Below are 19,211 nucleotides of genomic sequence, written 5' to 3' on the forward strand. Positions count from 1 at the left end.
TTCAGCCTGAGAAGCTCGAATCAGCAGCAGAACTGAGAACACCTGTGACTGTCTGCGGGGACTTTAATATGTAACAACGCTTCATATTTAATAAGTTCATCTGAAGTTCTGTGAGTGAAATTAAAGTAACTTTCAATCAAAGTAACGTTCAATAAATTAAATGCTGTAAGACGTCAAATATTTACCTTTGAGAGTGAATGTAAAGTGAAGAGGAGCAGAGATGAAACACACACACAAGTGCTGGATGAAGCTCTGATGTCCTCCTGCAGCCTGATGAGACAATTAATGGCAGCTGCAGAGACTCTCAGGAGGCAGATAGAGACCTCTGCTGGATCAACAAGATAACACACGGTTTGGATGTGCAGCTACAGAGCTCTGCTGCATCTGGACCATAACACACAGGTTAGAATCAGCAGCCAGAGACGCCCACTGGATCTTAAAGATAATATGAGGGTTAGAACACATGAGAAATAAATCACACTGTTCCCTGTGGGCCACAGAGCTGCACGGGAGGTAGATATGACGTATATTTCTACAGGAATCATTTGTGTTGGAATGTTACCTTTATTAGAAATAAAATTGAAGTTTGAAGGAAAATGGCTGGAAACGAAGGAGATCCTGTATGTGCATGTCTTCCTGTATGATTTGGGTCACGTATAAAGTCTGTGAAGAGTTTTTATGTTGTCTGTCAGCATGGGTTTCCTCCAGGTGCTCTGACATGTTCTCCCTGTGTCAGCGTGGGTTTCCTCCAGGTGCTCTGACATGTTCTCCCTGTGTCAGCGTGGGTTTCCTCCAGGTGCTCTGACATGTTCTCCCTGTGTCAGCGTGGGTTTCCTCCAGGTGCTCTGACATGTTCTCCCTGTGTCAGCGTGGGTTTCCTCCAGGTGCTCTCACATGTTCTCCCTGTGTCAGCGTGGGTTTCCTCCAGGTGCTCCGACATGTTCTCCCTGTGTCAGCGTGGGTTTCCTCCAGGTGCTCCGACATGTTCTCCCTGTGTCAGCGTGGGTTTCCTCCAGGTGCTCCGACATGTTCTCCCTGTGTCAGCGTGGGTTTCCTCCAGGTGCTCCGACATGTTCTCCCTGTGTCAGCGTGGGTCTCCTCCAGGTGCTCCGACATGTTCTCCCTGTGTCAGCGTGGGTTTCCTCCAGGTGCTCCGACATGTTCTCCCTGTGTCAGTGTGGGTCTCCTCCAGGTGCTCTGACATGTTCTTCCTGTGTCAGCGTGGGTCTCCTCCAGGTGCTCTGACATGTTCTCCCTGTGTCAGTGTGGGTCTCCTCCAGGTGCTCTGACATGTTCTTCCTGTGTCAGCGTGGGTCTCCTCCAGGTGCTCCGACATGTTCTTCCTGTGTCAGCGTGGGTCTCCTCCAGGTGCTCTGACATGTGTTTTACACTTCTGTACTGTTACAGAGGGAACAGTTTCAATGCAGGACTTAATAATTTATCCTTAAAGCTGAGAACATTATTTATAGTTGAAATGTATTTTCATGACATGTTTCTGAACGTGTATGACACTGTTGTTAGACAGCAAGAGTTGTGATTGTCTGTGTGGCAGTGCCTCCATGTGGAGGAGCAGGAGAACTACAGCAGACTGAGGCTGACCTGAGACCAGCCTCTGATCACTGTTAATAAGCATATGTAAACTGTGAATACTTCTCCTGCTACTGTGTGTAGTCCTGCAGCTACTGTGTGTAGTCCTGCAGCTACTGTGTGTAGTCCTGCAGCTACTGTGTGTAGTCCTGCAGCTACTGTGTGTAGTCCTGCAGCTACTGTGTGTAGTCCTGCAGTTACTATCTGTAGTCCTGCAGTACACAGGGAGGTTGAACATACCATCAGTATGAATACATGTATTTAAAGAGGTGAGGACATGTGCTGTTTGTGTCTTTACATTGTGTCGACTGTAAAGGTCGTGCAGACGGATATTTATAGAAGGAGCTCAGCACACAGCTGTCCTGATGCTTCAGGTACTGCACAAATATTTACTCTGACATTTGGAACATTAAAACCTAAAAAATATTCAATCAAGTAAATTTAAAAAACCATCTGAAGTGTTGTGGTTTGTCCTGAAGGAGCTGCCAGAGGAGAGGTCATGTGGTTTCCCACATCTAAAGGGTTAATCCTCTGTATGGTGGCCTTTTTGGACATTCCTTAAAAGTTACCCTTTGACCCTGATTTCAGGATTAAAGGTTAACTTTAAAGGAATGTCCAAAAAGGCCACCATACAGAGAATTTAATAAATGAGCCCATTTCCAGCTCATTGTACCCACATGGGGCCCACGTAAGTGTTGGCTGGGTAATTCTGAGTATTTCTATACTGGGTGCTTCTGCTTTTACTGCAGTAAAATATCTGAACACTTTCTCTGCTGCTTCAGAATAAAAGTACATCTGATTTATTTATTCACTGAGTTTTTGGGACTGATGTCACGATCCAGATTCATGTCTGTATGCGAGGCAGCAGCATCATGTGACACACAGCAGGGCTGTGTGTGTGTGTGTGTGTGTGTGTGGGGGGGGGGGGGGGGGGGGGGGGGGGTGTCACAGCTCAGCTGGTAAAAATAGCATGCTGTGTCACACACACACACACACACACACACAGTCAGATGTCAGTAAACAAGCAGCAGAGAGCAGGACGTTAACGGGAGCTCACAGGTAAGGAAACAGGAATCTTTGTCTGATATCATGTCACATTATATTATTTTATGTTCACAGTGAACTGGTGATAATAACCAGATAAACGGGGTGTGTGTCTCTGTAGCAGCAGGATTAGCAGCTCTTAAAGTTACAAAGCTAAATCAGCAGGATGAAGTTTTGTCGTCCAGCCAGCAGACAGACTGTAAACATGACTGATGAATCATGGGAAGTTGAGTTCCACCTGCTTTCTTGTATTTAGCATGTTAGCATTTCATTATGCTAACGGTTAACATGTCGGCCTGCCATGCTAACTGTTAGCATGTTGAGGCTGACACCAGTTTTGTCCTATTGTGACGTTAAGTGTTCTGACCTGTTGGTGGCGTCACTGCGGTTCAGCCTCTGGGGATCATCAACATCTCCACTCAAATTAAAGCCGATCCTTCCTTCAGTTTCTGACACAGTTCACTGTAAAGTGTACGACAGTGAAGAAGAAGTATTCTGATATTTTACTACAGTAAAAGTACTGATATCACACTGTGGAAATACTCCACTACAAGTAAAAGTCCTGCATTTAAAACTTGACTGAGGTCAAAGTTTGTGTCGGCAAAATGTACTTACATGGTTGTTAAGGTAGTTTTCAACCTGGACCCTAACAGTTGAGTGCAAAATGATGGACACACGTCACCTTCAACAGTTGCCATCTTTGTGACGTAGCAGAAGCTACATCACAAACCTCTCACCTGTTGACATGGCGGCTGGAGACAACAAGGAGCCTGTTAGTTCGACATGTTTTTACACTAAGAGCCAAAACTGCTGTTGAATAGAAGCCGTCAGTGATGTGTGTTGGGTCTGTGATGATTTGGTACGGCCAACAATAATGTGAGTGTTAGCTAGCAGTGGAGTGCACAGAATTTTTGAAGGGCAGGGGCGAAAAGAAAAAAAGAGCACTTCAGCGAGCGTTTTTCAACAATTGGGCCATGAGGGGGGGCGACCGCCCATCCTGTGCACACCACGGTTAGCTAGCAAGCTAATGTTAGCATTCGCGAGCTAGCTAACTTGCTCCAAGACCAAAATTAACTGTAACTTCACAGTTAATGTACATCTGATCGCTGTGATTTAGGAATATGTTCCTGTATGTCACTGTGATCTCACAGTTAAACTCTATTATTGTAATTTATCAGGATACTCCTGTGAAATTAATATATTTAACTGTAATCTCAGTTAAAACCCGTTACATTACTGACATGACCGTATGGTCCTGTAAATAACTGTATTTGACTGTAACTTCACAGTTTATGTACATCTGATTACTGTGAATTAGCAGAATGATCCTGTAGAATTACTGTATGTCACTGTTATCAAAGAGTTAAACTCCATACTACTGTGATTAAGACAGTAAGATCTAGCTTCATGAATTTCACAATAAGATTATGAATTTGGTTAAATATCACAGTAAAAGCCTGTAAAGTGATAATAATGTAATCTACTGTGAAATATTACGTTACACGTTGTAATTTGCAGTGTATGACACGTACAGCTGTAACATATTTGTGGTTTTTGTGGTGACTCGGCTGTACCGCCCACGACTCGGCCAAAAGTCATTGGTTCACAGTTTTTCAAAGTAAAAGTCGTGATGTTGGCGTCCTCATCAGAAACATGAGCCTGTGTCATGTTTGTCATATTAACATCTGCTGAGTGATGAGACTCAGCTGCTGTACGGAGGGCTGACAGGAGAGACGACAGCACCTCCTCCTCTTCATCATTTCATCACAAAGTGAACTTGACTCGTCTGTTTTTATTTTCTCTGAGGATCAATTCATTTTTTTAACCACAAAAACCTCTTGAGATTAAAAATCCCTTTTCCAGAGTGTCCCGGCCGAGACAGGCAGCAACATAAAGTTACGGAACAGAAATAAAAAGTAAAAATATCTGTATTAACGTGAGAACATCAGAGGACGATCAGCCGGTCAAACTGAGTTAAAGTCTCAGTGTGTCTCAGCTTTCTGTCCAAACTGTGACTGAATCTGTCGCTGAGAGCAGCGCTTTTATTTTTACCTCATCATCAGTGTCTCATCATAGAAACATCAACTGTTAGTTTTATTCTCTCAAAACATAAAATTCTATTTTTATATTTATGTTAAAAAAATTAAATTAATAAATTTACACTCAGTCGTTTATTCACAGATTCGATTAATCTTCATATAATTAACTGTAAATAACCAACATCAGTTCCTGTCGGTGATCCACAGATATAAAAACATATTAATGTGTTTTTATATTTTAGACCGTCATCCTCGGATATCTGATTATTTTATTATCTGTACCGAACGTGAACCCACATGGAAGTAAAGTACAGAGGAGAACACATTTATATTCTGATCACCACTAAAGTACGTTTGATAAAAAATTATTGTTACAGTTAATATTTGGGCAGTTTGTTTTATTTGGGTGAAGTTTACAGATAAAATCCTGCAACTCATTTAAAATCTTTATTTCATATTTTACAATTTTATGATTTTATGACTTTTTATGGTTTATTTAACCTTATGATTTTTTTTAAAATCAGTTAATCCATGTTTAAACTGTGTTTTAATGTCCTTTTATATTAAATTGCCTGTTTGTCCGTTTTATGTGAAGCACTCAGAGCTCATACTGCCTTTACTGTAAAACACTTTGTGCTGCATGTCTTGTATGAAAGGTGCCGTGTAAACAACATTTATTATTATTATTATTAGTAGTAGTAGTAATAAAATAAAAGTTTGATCTGTCTGACTTCAGAACATTTTAATTTGATTTAAACTCAGTTTGAGGATCTAAAAGCTCCTGAAGTCCTGAAAGATCTCGTTTATGTCTTCTGACCAAAAGACGACAGGATCTCCTCCTCTTCATCATTTCATCACAAAGTGAACTTGACTCGTCTGTTTTTATTTTCTCTGAGGATCAATTCATTTTTTTAACCACAAAAACCTCTTGAGATTAAAAATCCCTTTTCCAGAGTGTCCCGGCCGAGACAGGCAGCAACATAAAGTTACGGAACAGAAATAAAAAGTAAAAATATCTGTATTAACGTGAGAACATCAGAGGACGATCAGCCGGTCAAACTGAGTTAAAGTCTCAGTGTGTCTCAGCTTTCTGTCCAAACTGTGACTGAATCTGTCGCTGAGAGCAGCGCTTTTATTTTTACCTCATCATCAGTGTCTCATCATAGAAACATCAACTGTTAGTTTTATTCTCTCAAAACATAAAATTCTATTTTTATATTTATGTTAAAAAAATTAAATTAATAAATTTACACTCAGTCGTTTATTCACAGATTCGATTAATCTTCATATAATTAACTGTAAATAACCAACATCAGTTCCTGTCGGTGATCCACAGATATAAAAACATATTAATGTGTTTTTATATTTTAGACCGTCATCCTCGGATATCTGATTATTTTATTATCTGTACCGAACGTGAACCCACATGGAAGTAAAGTACAGAGGAGAACACATTTATATTCTGATCACCACTAAAGTACGTTTGATAAAAAATTATTGTTACAGTTAATATTTGGGCAGTTTGTTTTATTTGGGTGAAGTTTACAGATAAAATCCTGCAACTCATTTAAAATCTTTATTTCATATTTTACAATTTTATGATTTTATGACTTTTTATGGTTTATTTAACCTTATGATTTTTTTTAAAATCAGTTAATCCATGTTTAAACTGTGTTTTAATGTCCTTTTATATTAAATTGCCTGTTTGTCCGTTTTATGTGAAGCACTCAGAGCTCATACTGCCTTTACTGTAAAACACTTTGTGCTGCATGTCTTGTATGAAAGGTGCCGTGTAAACAACATTTATTATTATTATTATTAGTAGTAGTAGTAATAAAATAAAAGTTTGATCTGTCTGACTTCAGAACATTTTAATTTGATTTAAACTCAGTTTGAGGATCTAAAAGCTCCTGAAGTCCTGAAAGATCTCGTTTATGTCTTCTGACCAAAAGACGACAGGATCTCTTCTTTCAGAGTTTCATCAGATTCAACTGTTTCTGTTTCCTGTCAGAACTTTCAGATTAAAAGCTTTTAATCTTCATGTGGAAAAGGAAAATTAAGAAAATAAAACTCAAACAAAATCAAATGGGAAATTTATCTTGAGATGATGATCTCCTCCTCTTCTTCCTCCACTTCACATTTTTCTTCTCCTCTTTTTCCTCCTCTTTCTTGTTCTTCCTATTCTTCATCTTGTCCCTCTTTCTCTTCATCCTCCTCATTCTTCTTCCTCTTTCTTCTTTTTTCCTCCTCCTATTTGTTCTTCTTCTTTTGCCTCCTCCTCCTCCTCCTCCTCTTCTTCTTGTTCTTACCCCTCCTCCTCCTCCTCTTCCAGGAGCAGAGATGGGTCTGGGGACGAGGTTGGATGTGCCTGTGGGCGACGTCTCTCTGATCAGAGGACTGTGGGAGGTCAGAGTGAGGAAGTACAGACAGAGACAGAAGAAGGAGCAGGAGAGGATCGAGCAGAGCGCGCTGCCAAAGTAATCCTTACTCCTAGTGGAGTACTGTCATACTGCAGTATTTCTACTTTACCTGCTGTTCACTCTGTGATGACGTGAAAAGATGAACTAGGAATATTTTTGTCTTAAAGAGCTGCTGAGAAGCACCTGAACGCACCATGAGTAGTTCGCCAGCTACCAATTGTTATGACTTTTTTTTCATGTAAAAGAAAAATTAATTATCACAATGAAACTAGAATGTAATTAAAAAATAAATGCACCATCTCACATGAGTCTAAACTTAGTTTTATAGTTTTCAGATCTCCTCTCTCTGTAAACATTCCTCTGTGGAGTAAACGTAACCTCCTGAATGTCTCAGTCGGACTCACACACAGCTGACTGTTGTTTGTCATGGACCGTGAGGGTCACGGCTGATTTTAGTAATATGAACACACAGACTTCTATTTATACACAAACATCAGTGCTGTTTGTCCACAGAGACGACAGGTCGGCACAAAGGTCACCAGTTTGGAAAAGAAACATTCCGTCTGTCTGAAATCTAATCGGACGTTAATATGGAGCCAAAGATGCTTCATTAACATGTCTGTGTGTCCATCTGTGTGTCTGCAGGATCGACCAGCAGTGGCAGTATCGTATCTACTGTAAGACACTAAAGAGCAAGGAACGCACCCTGCTGCATCAGTACCTGGAGAGATCTACTCTGTCACCTCATTTACAGCCACACACAGGTAAACATCCGTCAGTCCGTCCATCTCTCCTTGTAGTTTATTTACATATGTGGACCTCAACAAGATGGCCGCCCCTCCCGTTCTGCAGTGACCTCTGAGAGAGGTGTAGCAGTGATTAAAGGTGTTGTCACACCTGTCCTGTTTGGTTCGGTTCAGTCTAACTCCAGCTGGTTTGCCCCCTCAGTGCAGTTCATTGTGCAGGTGTGAACACACCAAACCAACCGGACCGAGACCTTCTTGAAGAGGTGGTCTCAGTCCGGTTCCAAAGGAACTCTGGTGCGGTTGGTTTGTGGTGAGAAGGTGTTCCGACCTGGATGTGAAGCAACTGCAGTCACATGACACATTGTTTGGGTTAAACATGAGCATGTTACAGTCCTGGAGGATTATTAATGTGCACCTCCTCCTGTACTGCCTTAATATGCACATTCAGCACATCCAATGCATCAAAACATTGTTTTCTAGTTGGAGCCGCGCCTCGTTTTCAAACTGTATGGTTTGACTAAAATGAACAATGACAGCAATATAGTCCACGATGAGCAGCGCTAAAATCAACCTGCGTAGTTGTCCCTCCATTGTGACATTAGAAAGTGTCACATTTATCTTGCAAGTGTACTCTTCTTCAACGTTTGCTTTACTTCCTGGATTTTTCCCACATGGAAATTCTGACCAATCAAGAGCAGCTTTCTCACACAAGGCATTTGATCTGGTCCTCTTGTAAATGCTGCCGTGAGAACACCAACCAGCTCTAGGCAATTATACAACTTTGGAACAACATGAGTCCCTGATTCAGACCAAAGGAGACACTCGAGGGCTGAGAGGATCCTTGGAGCAGTGGTTCCCACCTGGTTCAGCCATGCGGTCCAGATGTCTCCTTAGTCCTCAGTTCAAGGTCCGCACAATTTAATACATTCAGCGTCATACATGTTGTCGAGTTAGTTAGCTCTCTCTGTGAAGTAGCTGCCTGTAAGTCACTGACTCTACGGCAGGAAACAACACTTTGAAATAAAAGCTCTGTGCTGGAAATTCACTGGACTTCAAAACAAAATGTATTTTTTTACAAACTTGACTCGTTGGCCAGTCAATTGTGGTCCATTCAAAATGGACCCGTGACCCACTTTAAGACCGCAACCCACCAGTTGGGAACCACTGATTCAGAGTGTTCCTCTCTGTCAGATCTGCATGAGACAAAGAGTCACCGGGGTGAATACAGTCGTTCAGGATTTGGTCGTGTTTCGCTGGAACAAAGGATGTCACAGTTTCTGATGTTTTGTTGGAAACTGATGCAACATAGAGGTTGTCCAGTTTATTTTCCAACGCCTCATTAAAGGCTAGCCGGATGCCTGTTCAGCAGAAAGATCCGAGTTATCAATATCACATCCGGTGTTTGATTCCTCCACGCTTGCCTCTGATGTAGATACGCATGCTGAGATGATTGTGCTTGTTGATGTGGTCAGGGATCGTAGCTGGAGCTCATCTTCTCCATCTCTTCCTCAATGTTTAAATCATCAGCTCTGATGTTATCTTCAACCCTCATGACCATAGGTGAGATCTGGGACATAGATGAATCAAAAAATCTAGAGCTTTGCCTTCTGGTTCAGCTCCCTTGTCACCACGACAGTGCCGTGCCAGGGCTGCATCACTGATGATGCCGTGCTGAACCGCCTGTCCATCTCACGCTCCATTTAACGCTGACAAAAAAAGCCATCCTTTGACATCGGCATGAAACACGGCCAAGTTGCCATTATACTTTAATGGCGCTCTGCATTGTCAGGGCGTAATGCTGCGAGACAAGAACAAAAGTTAAGGCGGCGAAATTCTGAGCAGGGTGGGAGTTGTGGTGGATGGGTCCAACAACCACCGACTATAAACCCAGGAGAGCTGTGTTGGCACCCTGTAAGATTGTAAAGCCAACCCTGTCCTTTTTTCCTAAACCCAACCACGTGTTTTGTCTTGTTTTTTGTGTTGTACCAACATAGTGCTTTTATTTTGAAAGAGACTGTATCAAACTGTACATTTCCTGTGAAAACAGAAGTGTATTTTGAAAACAGACAATGCATGTAACAGGCTGAAGTTGACACGGCGTCCCAGAACGTCAACAACCAACACACCCAGGGTACCTTGGACGTCATATGTGGACGTGGAAAGTCCATGACCAAACATGGACATGTGACGAGGTCACAGTGAGGATGATGATGGTTTATATGTTTATTTGCTGATGATGTGTTGTTGTGTATGTGTATTATCTGACCATGTGTTGTGTATTTGTTGTCGTGTATCTGTCAGAATCAGGGCAGGAGGATCACACAGACGAGCAGGAACAGAAAGATCCAGAGCAGAACAAACTCATCTTCCAGCTGGACGGAGATCAGTGGATGGTACGTTAACACGCTCTGCAATGTTCATGTGACAGAAAATAACAGATAATAATGAGTGAATATTTGTGCAGGACTTCCCGAGGGAGCTGCAGTGGATGACCTACCTGAAAGAGTGGCACGTCCAAGGGACAAAGATCAGCCGGCTGCCTGACTACCTGCGTCTGTTCACCCAGCTCACCGTGCTCGAGATCCCCAAAAACGCCATCGCCGAGCTGCCACCTGCAATCGGTGAGGAAGAAACATGAGATCTCACATATGAGAAAGTTTTAGAGGAGATTTGCTTTTCAGTCCCAAACCAAACTGAGCTGCAGATTCTTAAGTCAATTTGATTCTTTAGTTTTTCTTCTTTAATCAGAGTCTGACAGATGATGATAACAGATGATGTCACCCTGATGTTGAAGATCATTTGTGTCACTGAAGAACAAACAGTCTCGTCTGTCCTCAGGTAAACTGACCTGTCTGAAGGAATTAAACGTCAGCTACAACCGTCTGAGCAAAGTTCCACCAGAACTCGGAAACTGCGAGAACCTGACGAGACTTGAACTGACGGGAAACCTGAACCTGTCGGAGCTGCCGTTTGAGGTGAGACAGAGGAGATGAGACGACCCATCCTTTGGTCGCTTCAGAGCTCGGCTCATTAAATGAATCTACAGATAGAAAACTTCATCAGAGACTCGACTCTGAAAGATTCACTCATCATTTGATTTTTGTCAATCTGCGTCTTCATTTGTAAAAGTTAAAGGAACAGTCGGACATTTTGGAAATCGTGTTTTGCTGAGAGTTTAACGTTCAGAGCCGAGAAACAGTTCGACACTTACAGCAGCAAATTAGAGTTTCATCACTTTGGTTATGGTTTTAAAATAAAAGAAACAAGATGGCTCTCTCCTTCACTACTTCCATCATCAGCTCCCGAAAAAAACAAAAAACATAAAATGTTCAATTAATTTTTATAGGGTCAGATAGCTGTTAAATGTAAATGTTCCATTTACGGGGCTGATGTCAATGTAACAGACGGACAGAAAACGGTATCAGCCAACACATGATGACTTTGTCAGATCAGGGTCAGTTTTATTATGACGATGTCACTGTGTTGATGATCATGATGTCACTGTGTTGATAATGATGATGTCACTGCATCAGCTGAGCAGCCTGAAGCAGGTGGTTCACCTGGACATCGCAGAGAACAAGTTCATATCGATCCCCATCTGCGCTCTGAGGATGAGCAGCCTGCAGCTGTTGGACCTGAGCAACAACAGTCTGACCGACCTGCCGCAGGACATGGACAGGTAACTGATGACGCCATCACCACCTGTGTGGTGTTCCCCTCGCTTCCAGTCGTTATGCTAAGCTAAGCTAAGCTAACCATGCATAGCATCTCTCCGTTACGTTTTTAGATCTTAGGTTTAATATTGCTGAAAAAAATCTGCACTGAAATTAACAGAAAACTAATGTTTGTATAAATAAAGTTCTCTGTATGTGTGTGTGTGTGTGTGTGTGTGCAGGTTGGAGCAGCTGGTCACCCTCTTAGTCCATAAGAATCAGCTGACGTACCTCCCTCATTGTCTCACCAACATCTCCACGCTCAAGATGATCGTCGTCAGCGGCGATGAGCTCAACTGCATCCCAACCAAACTGTGCAGAAACCCCGACATCAAGTAAGAAAAACACTCTGACATCAAGTACACAAATCATCAGGTACACAAAATATGAAGTACACAAACCACACCAACATCTAATACACAACACATTTCTTGTTTTGATCAGCTGACCAAACATCTTCCGGCAGGTTTATCCGACTGTACGACAGCCGAGCCAGTGAAGAGAAGAAGAAGAAAGAAGAGGAGGAGAAGAAGAAAGGGAAAAACAAGAGGAAGAGGTGGAGTCAGCGGAAAAAGGAGGAAGTGAAAAAGGACGGCGGAGAGAAGGAGTTCATCGAGGCGTACATCAACTCGCTGAAGGACAGAGGTGAGGGAAACAAAACACAACTAACTAACGAGCAGGTGAACTGAGACTCTATCTGTTTTTCTGGGGAGAACAAACTTTAACACACTGAAAAATAAAATATATAAGAAATCTGATAATTTACAGTAAACAAAATACAAACTTCGGTGACCACGCATTAAAAAATATGATGCTTAACTGAATCAAAAGTGTCAGTATCTAATAAATTGTGCCGCATATTGTAAAAATATTATTTGCTATATTCCACACTGCACTGTGAACATTATGTTCATGTGTAACAGACTGTGGTAGATATTTGGTCCAACATCCAGATTTCCTCACCTGACGCTGAGATAAAGCAGCTGCCATGTTGTTTGTCCCTCATCAGACACCATCCCTGAAGCCACCACCAAGGTGTCCATCTCCTGCCTGCTGTGAGGAAGAGGAAGATGATGAAGCAGCACTAGAAAAGATAAAAACACGGTGAAACAGTTAAACTAATGGATGTGTCATGTTGTGCTCACACCAACCGAATTTTTGTGTTTGAACACTAGAATATTTTCTGATGACTCACTTCATGCGCAAACTCATGTCATACGTGCGTGAAATCACTAAATTGATGAATGAACTTCCGCTGGTACTTCCTTGGCGCCATACGTCCCCGGAGGATCTCAATGCTGATTGGCTATCGTGGCACAAATTGGTTGGTGAAGTTTTTTTTCAGCTCTCGTAAATAGGCGCTACTCACTTCATTCATGCAGCTTTATTCGCACTTTTTTCGTCATTTGCGTTGCGTCCAACATGTCCATCGCATCCATCACGCTGCCCAGCAGGACTTAGCGTGTAGTCGTGTCTCTACATTGACTTTATTTTACTAATTCACTTTCGCAAATTGTTTTATTTGCACCAGGCACACAAACAACATTATGCTGTGTTCACTACAAACACAATGTGAATTTTCACATCATGTTACTTGGAGCAGTTTGAACACCAGAATATTTTGTGTTGATCCGCTTCATTATTAAATTACTGAATCGATGAATGAACTTCCGCAGGTACGTTCTCGGCATCATACGTCTCCAGAGGATCTCAATGCTGATTGGCTATCGTGGCGCGAACTGGTCGCTTGCGTTCAGTTTTTTCAACCCTCGTGAATAAGCCTATGATGTGAAATCGCTCTACTTGCTTCATTCGCACCGCTTAATTCAGGAATTTCGTGTCATTCGCATCTTTATGTTGACTTTATACGAAATCCACTTGTGCGAGTTGTTTTATTTGCGCCCGGTGTGAACGCAACATTAGAGGAAGTGGAAACTCAGAGATGAGTTCAGAGCGCTATGATGTCTGAGTCAGGTGGTTTAATGGGAGTTAATTTATTCCACAACAATAACAAAAAAAAACAGAAGAAGATGAGAAGTCAAGTAAAAATTTAAATGACTCACGTTCAACAATCGAGTTCATCGTAAAAATCCACAGGCATAGACTTTATCATTAACTAGACACCAGACACCAAAATGGCGGCTGTTATTCCAAAGGAGTTGCTCACCTCGCGCATATGCCAATAAAGTTTCTTGAACGTCTCCATGGCAACAAGTAAAACAGTCCTGAGGGTTGTAAATCAGCGGCTTGCTGTGTCTGCCCTCGCAGACGTTACATGATGACAGTGAACTCGTCACAGTACGTACGACTGAAGTCAGCGAGGGCTCAGTCAGCAAGTCCAGAGGCTGGACATTTGGATTACGTTAGCATGTTAGCACCTCCTGTTGTCTGTCTTGAAGTCAGTGTGTTTTTGGTTAGATGGCTGAAATAAGGTCTGTGTTGACATCAGCTGAAGAGACTTTCACGTCACGCCTACAGACAAACGTCATCACTCTGTGGAGACATCATTTAAAGGCACTTATTTAAAAAAAAACAAATCTCACACCTGCCACCGTCGGCTGTAAAAACAGTCCCTCGCTCTGAAAACAGAAACACATCATGAAAATTCAGTTCACATACTGTAATTACCTCCTGCAAGGAGGTTATGTTTTTTTAAGTAAATGATCACAAACGTTGCCAAACATCGGAACTTCACAAAAAAAACTACTCACACATTTTAAACAGATTGTCTTGTGTGTGTATGAACTCAACGTCCACACCATTCGTTCTCCTAAGAATTAGCTAGTCTCATGTTCCAAACGAATCACAGAGAAATGTTAAATTACGTCGTAGTTATGACAGTATTAACCTCGCTAAAATTATCTGAGCAAAAAGAAAGTGGAACGATCAGAGGCTAACGCTAACGTTAAGTAAGCGGGCACTTTGGGTAAAGAGCTAAAATTATGTTGTAATCGTTGGTGAACTTTAATGACGTTTAATAAGCTGTCCCAAAGCGCTAATGTTGGTAATCTTAAACAAGTGGAATTTGGAGCAACAAGTGCGCTAGCTAACGTTAGACTCCGTGGAAATAATGTTGACAGCTAACGTTCAAAAGGTCCAGTTGTGATGGCTAACGTTCGCTAAATCAAACAACTGAACTGTGGCAGGCTCATTAACAGTCCCAAGCTTGACCCATTAAATATTTTACACTACTATAAGAGATTCTTACCTGAAGGTGTGTGTGGGCTCAGGTGTGTTTCATGTTAGCTGGGAGCTTTTTTTTCTTTGCTTTCCTCTTGACTCCGTCATTGTGGACTCAGACCCATAAAGATGGAGGCAAAACACTGAATTTCATCAAAGTCAAGTCAAATTACTGACGTGTCAAATCAACACAACATTTTAAATGTCTAAAATCTTTAGATAAACAAAAAGTAAATAAAACAAACAAAAAATAATTACAAAAAATAAATTATGAGCACTAAGTCAAAACAAAAATTCTTGCACATTTATACTTTAAACATAAAAGTACGTATAAATATAAACACCAATTTGTTCCCACTGTCTCAGTATTTTGACTTCATAAATCAAAATTTTGACTTTGGATTTTTATTTTTTCATTTTTAAATATTGAATTTATTTTTCTTGCCTTGGCAGTGACGAACTTCCATATTTTTGAGCTGTTTGAGTGACTGAAGGTTTTATTTTTTTAAACAACTGTAGTTTATTTTATGGATTTATTGATTCCTGCTGACTGAGAATTAATTTTTGCTTTTCAAAAATAACTTCATTCCAAAATCAGATTTCCAACAAATGAACAGTTTGATGTAAATTCACTGACGTTCACTGCTTCACTATTAACCCTTTCACACCATATATACACACATTATTAACCCTGTCATATTGTATATTTACATTATAAACTCTGTTCACGAACAGATTGCCATAATGTCTGTGCAGTGAGTATCGTGATTTAGTTTGAACGTTTTATTTTATTTAACTTTATTTTCTCCTCATAACACATCAGTGAAATATTTGGGATAAACTGGATTTTATGGTTTAAGATGAGAATGTGACCAAACAGGAAACGAGGCTGAATGTCCGACAAATAAAGGAGAAGTCAACAGGAAACACTTATTTACAAGTTTTAATGTGTGTTGCCTGATTTCATTCAGTTTATTTATTATTTATTAAACACGGTTTGTAAATTTGTTCGATTCTTTTTCATTAGATTTATTTTCAAAAATCAAATTATGGATTTTAATTAATTTCAGCAAAAAAAAAGTGTAAATAAGAATTCTTACAAAAACAGTGATTTTATTCCCTTCAGAAAAAAATGTTTATACTTTTATATTTGTGTTGTGTAACTGATTTTCTGTTTGACGCTTTGAGACGTTTGTCTGTTTTTATTCTGATAGATTTTTTAAATTTTAATAAAGCGTTTGTGAAGATGGTTTTTGTTCACATTGTCTGATTATTACAAGTTTCATAACCCTATTGTTTTCAAATAAATACATTTTTATTTTAAAGACACATATCTCCTAAAATCTCAAACTAGTTTTTTAAAGTTTGAGCATTAGTCTACTTTGACAAATCTTTATAACTTAAACAAATTAATTTCATTTATTTATCATGAAATATATAATAAACTAAATATACTTCAAATAAAAACAAACAAGTCCAGGTTTCAAATTCCATACATTTCTCTTTATTATTCTTATTATTATCATAGATATTATTCAAAATTATGTTCTTAATAAGATAAAAGAAAGCAACTGCAAATGCACAACACGAAGACGTCGTCAGCGTCTCTTGGTTTATATATAAAAACAGATATGAACATGAAGAATGATTCGAGGCACACGTTCAGAGAAATTAAAGTGCTGCAATCAGCAAATGTTCTGCATCATGTACACGAGGAGGAGGAGGAGGAGGAAGAGGAGGAGCAATGTTTGACTGCATAAGTTTCTGTCCTAGTAATTATCAGTTAAAATAAAAGTCTTGTCTCAGTAACGTAAAGGTTTTATATTCAGTAACAAGTGCTGACGTACAAAAAGCTTGAGTCATCAGTTCAGCTGTCGCTTCACGTCCCAGCGGAAAGTTCAACTCTTTCATCACTGCAGGAAACTTAACTCTGACATGAGGAGTCTGAAATGTTTCTATCTGAGTTTCACCAACAGAACATTTATTTAACACCTTAAAATTCAAACTTTTTACACGTTTTTCTACAAAAGCTCTCAAATGTTAAACGTCTGAACACGAGCAGCTGCGCAGGAGCTCCGTCTAAATATAAGAACTGCAGAACTGAACGAACCTTTGAGACTAAAACTGTGAAATAAACCTGTTAAAATGTCTCAAAGCTCTGTGATTATTCAAAGAAATTCAGTTTACGATGAGACGATTAAGTGACCTCTTTACTATTATTAAGTGAGCTGACGACCCCGGGCTGTGACATGTTTTATAGATATTTCACATTCAGTGCAGAAAAACTGTAAAATTAACTCAAACAGTGAACGTAACAACTGCAGGAAGTTTGTGTAAAACAAAAGATTTGAATGAATTTGGAGCAGATTATTTCCTGAAAATCACATCAGATGAGTTTTCCTGATATTTCTACTGACTTTTAATACGATGCTCTGACTGTATTACATATATATATATATATATATATATTTAAATGTTTAACAGTCATACATATTTAATGGGCTTACTGTTTGACAAATTGAGGGTTTCTTCTCCCTGGCTGTGGGTCATTGTTCCATCAGCTGCACACTTTCCTGCTGCAGGACGAGGCTGTTTATCAGCTCTGTGAATAAAGCTTGTGTTCACTCAGATTCAACTATTTTATTTATCCCATGTTAGTTTTCTTCACAGACACAGATGAAATGCTGAGATATAGGCCTATTGTATATTACAAAAAAGTTTTCTTACACCCCTTTGAATCAAGAAGGCCTCACGACCCTCCGCTGAGGCTTTGGTGATGGGTCAGAACTCCAGGTTAGAAACCAGTGGCCTTTACACTCGCTACAGTGAAGTGGAGCTCCAGTTCCAGCTGGACGAGGACATCTAACTGGCCTACTGTCCTTGTCCCAGTATACAAGCACGGGAGGGGAATCCATTTATTGAGCCAAGTATGTGCGACTCCTCTACGATAGGTGGAGATATGCCCCCTTTCAGCTTGTTAGTATTGGACCTTTTTCCTGTTGACCTATTACGTCACAGACCAAACAATGGACAAACAAGTTAGCTACGGTTAGCTAGCAGCTAACTGCTACCATGGTGGACAACTTTACAGCTCTGTACATTTGGTCCGTCCAAAAAGTCACGGCTCTGGATGTAGATTTCTCCATGTTGTTACCGGCTTCTTCTTCTCTTACACATTTAATGCTATTGGACTTCCGGGTCAAAGCCCGGGGCGGAAACTGTGGAGCATGCTCAGAGCGCCTCGGCCAGTTTGGGTCTGATTAACGGTATACATGCAGGAGTCACATGATCTGGGTGTGTTAGTCCCACTGTGACACATTCACTGCAGGACCATTTCACTCACACTGACATGTTTACAGGGATTTATATAAATCAGTTTTCTCTGTCGTCATGGAAACAGACTGAGTGATCAATATTCCACCGCTCCTTCTTTCACACTACAGGATTTAAAGTCATAAAGTCATTAAAAATCAGTGAGTCTCTGATCCAGTCAGTAACATTTAGAGGACGTCTGTAAACGCCTCACACCACAGATCATCTGTTCAGACCAGCTTTGAATCAGAAACTCATCACTTTGGAATCAGGCCAAAACTTCCCAGTTATCCTCCAACGTGACGCAGGATCAACCTTCATAAATGAAGTGATGAAACTTTCCGATGGGACGTGAACACATCAGCGACACAAAGAGCAGAGACAGGATCAGAACAAACAGGATGTTGTCTCTAACACTGCAGTGGATTCTGGGACATTGAGTCAACGCCTCTGCAGGGCTTCAGACTGACTGTAGAAAAATATACTGTAGGTCCAACTTCCTGTTTTTGACATCATCTTTGAGAAAAAAATCAAACTCGAGATTAAAGATTAAAAGTTTGGTTTTTAAAAACAAAAGTCAGACGAGCTGACGGAGCTAAATTTAAAATAATACTTCATGTTTTAAAGATGAGGAGACTGAATTTTAGAACTCTTCAGACACATCCACTCTGGTTGTAACATGATTGTGCTTCATGAAGCTGCACATCATCATCATCATCATCATCATCATCAACACCAGGACGCTTAGGTGTTTCTGCAGCTGTGACGACACTGATGCTACATTCAGGTTCATGTTGGAAACTATGAACATCATCCAACATGGAGATGTTTAATTGTGAGATTTATATGTCAGACCGCCGGAGACAAGCTGATGCTCGGACGTTAGCTAACAGGGATCCAAATAATCTGTAATTATTTCTGAGTTTAGTGATGTTTGAAGTCTCTGCAGATGTTCTCTACGGGGACGGCGTACCTGCAGTTATTCTTTGCAAATAACTGCAGGTACAGTGTTATCTGGAGATCACAAAGGTTGTCTTCTGGACCTGATGGGTTCATTTATGTCGACTCTTGAGAAAACAAAAGGACGACATTTATCACCAGAAAGAGACTTTTGTTTTCTCGAGATCACAAGATGATTACTGACAACTCTACACTGAGTATCTGCTTCAT

At 40.5% G+C, this 19,211-nt stretch overlaps 2 protein-coding genes across 6 annotated transcripts in view; one reads left to right on the forward strand and one right to left on the reverse strand.

Moving 5' to 3' along the window:
* Positions 1 to 337, reverse strand: part of LOC117253117 (protein FAM240B) — a 136,895-nt gene extending 136,558 nt beyond the window's left edge. The window contains exon 1 of one of the 5 annotated variants that reach the window (XM_078171153.1): positions 186 to 248. The gene's annotated coding sequence lies outside the window, so the exon portion shown is untranslated. Of the gene's footprint in view, positions 1 to 185 lie in introns of all 5 variants that reach the window. The other 4 variants (XM_033620471.2, XM_033620473.2, XM_033620474.2 and 1 more) reach the window with 4 other exon arrangements.
* A 2,212-nt stretch (positions 338 to 2,549) lies between these two features.
* Positions 2,550 to 13,577, forward strand: lrrc2 (leucine rich repeat containing 2). The gene is made up of 10 exons (XM_033618614.2): positions 2,550 to 2,646; positions 7,003 to 7,147; positions 7,736 to 7,854; positions 10,138 to 10,229; positions 10,301 to 10,457; positions 10,675 to 10,811; positions 11,370 to 11,515; positions 11,732 to 11,884; positions 12,016 to 12,194; positions 12,559 to 13,577. The coding sequence occupies exons 2-10, from the start codon at positions 7,011 to 7,013 to the stop codon at positions 12,606 to 12,608; spliced, it is 1,170 nt and encodes a 389-aa protein (XP_033474505.1). The 5' UTR covers positions 2,550 to 2,646; positions 7,003 to 7,010; the 3' UTR covers positions 12,609 to 13,577.
* Positions 13,578 to 19,211: the final 5,634 nt, after the last annotated feature.

This window comes from Epinephelus lanceolatus, chromosome 9, assembly GCF_041903045.1.
Source record: "Epinephelus lanceolatus isolate andai-2023 chromosome 9, ASM4190304v1, whole genome shotgun sequence".
In the NCBI taxonomy this organism is placed as follows: Eukaryota; Metazoa; Chordata; class Actinopteri; order Perciformes; family Serranidae; genus Epinephelus; species Epinephelus lanceolatus.

What these genes read in the sequence shown, in the direction of transcription:
- lrrc2 (XM_033618614.2), top strand. Translation starts at nt 7,011, where the DNA reads ATGGGTCTGGGGACGAGGTTGGATGTGCCTGTGGGCGACGTCTCTCTG. An exon ending in GAGCAGAGCGCGCTGCCAAA is followed by an intron (nt 7,148 to 7,735) that starts GTAATCCTTACT and finishes GTGTGTCTGCAG; the next exon opens with GATCGACCAGCAGTGGCAGT. An exon ending in CAACTCGCTGAAGGACAGAG is followed by an intron (nt 12,195 to 12,558) that starts GTGAGGGAAACA and finishes GTCCCTCATCAG; the next exon opens with ACACCATCCCTGAAGCCACC.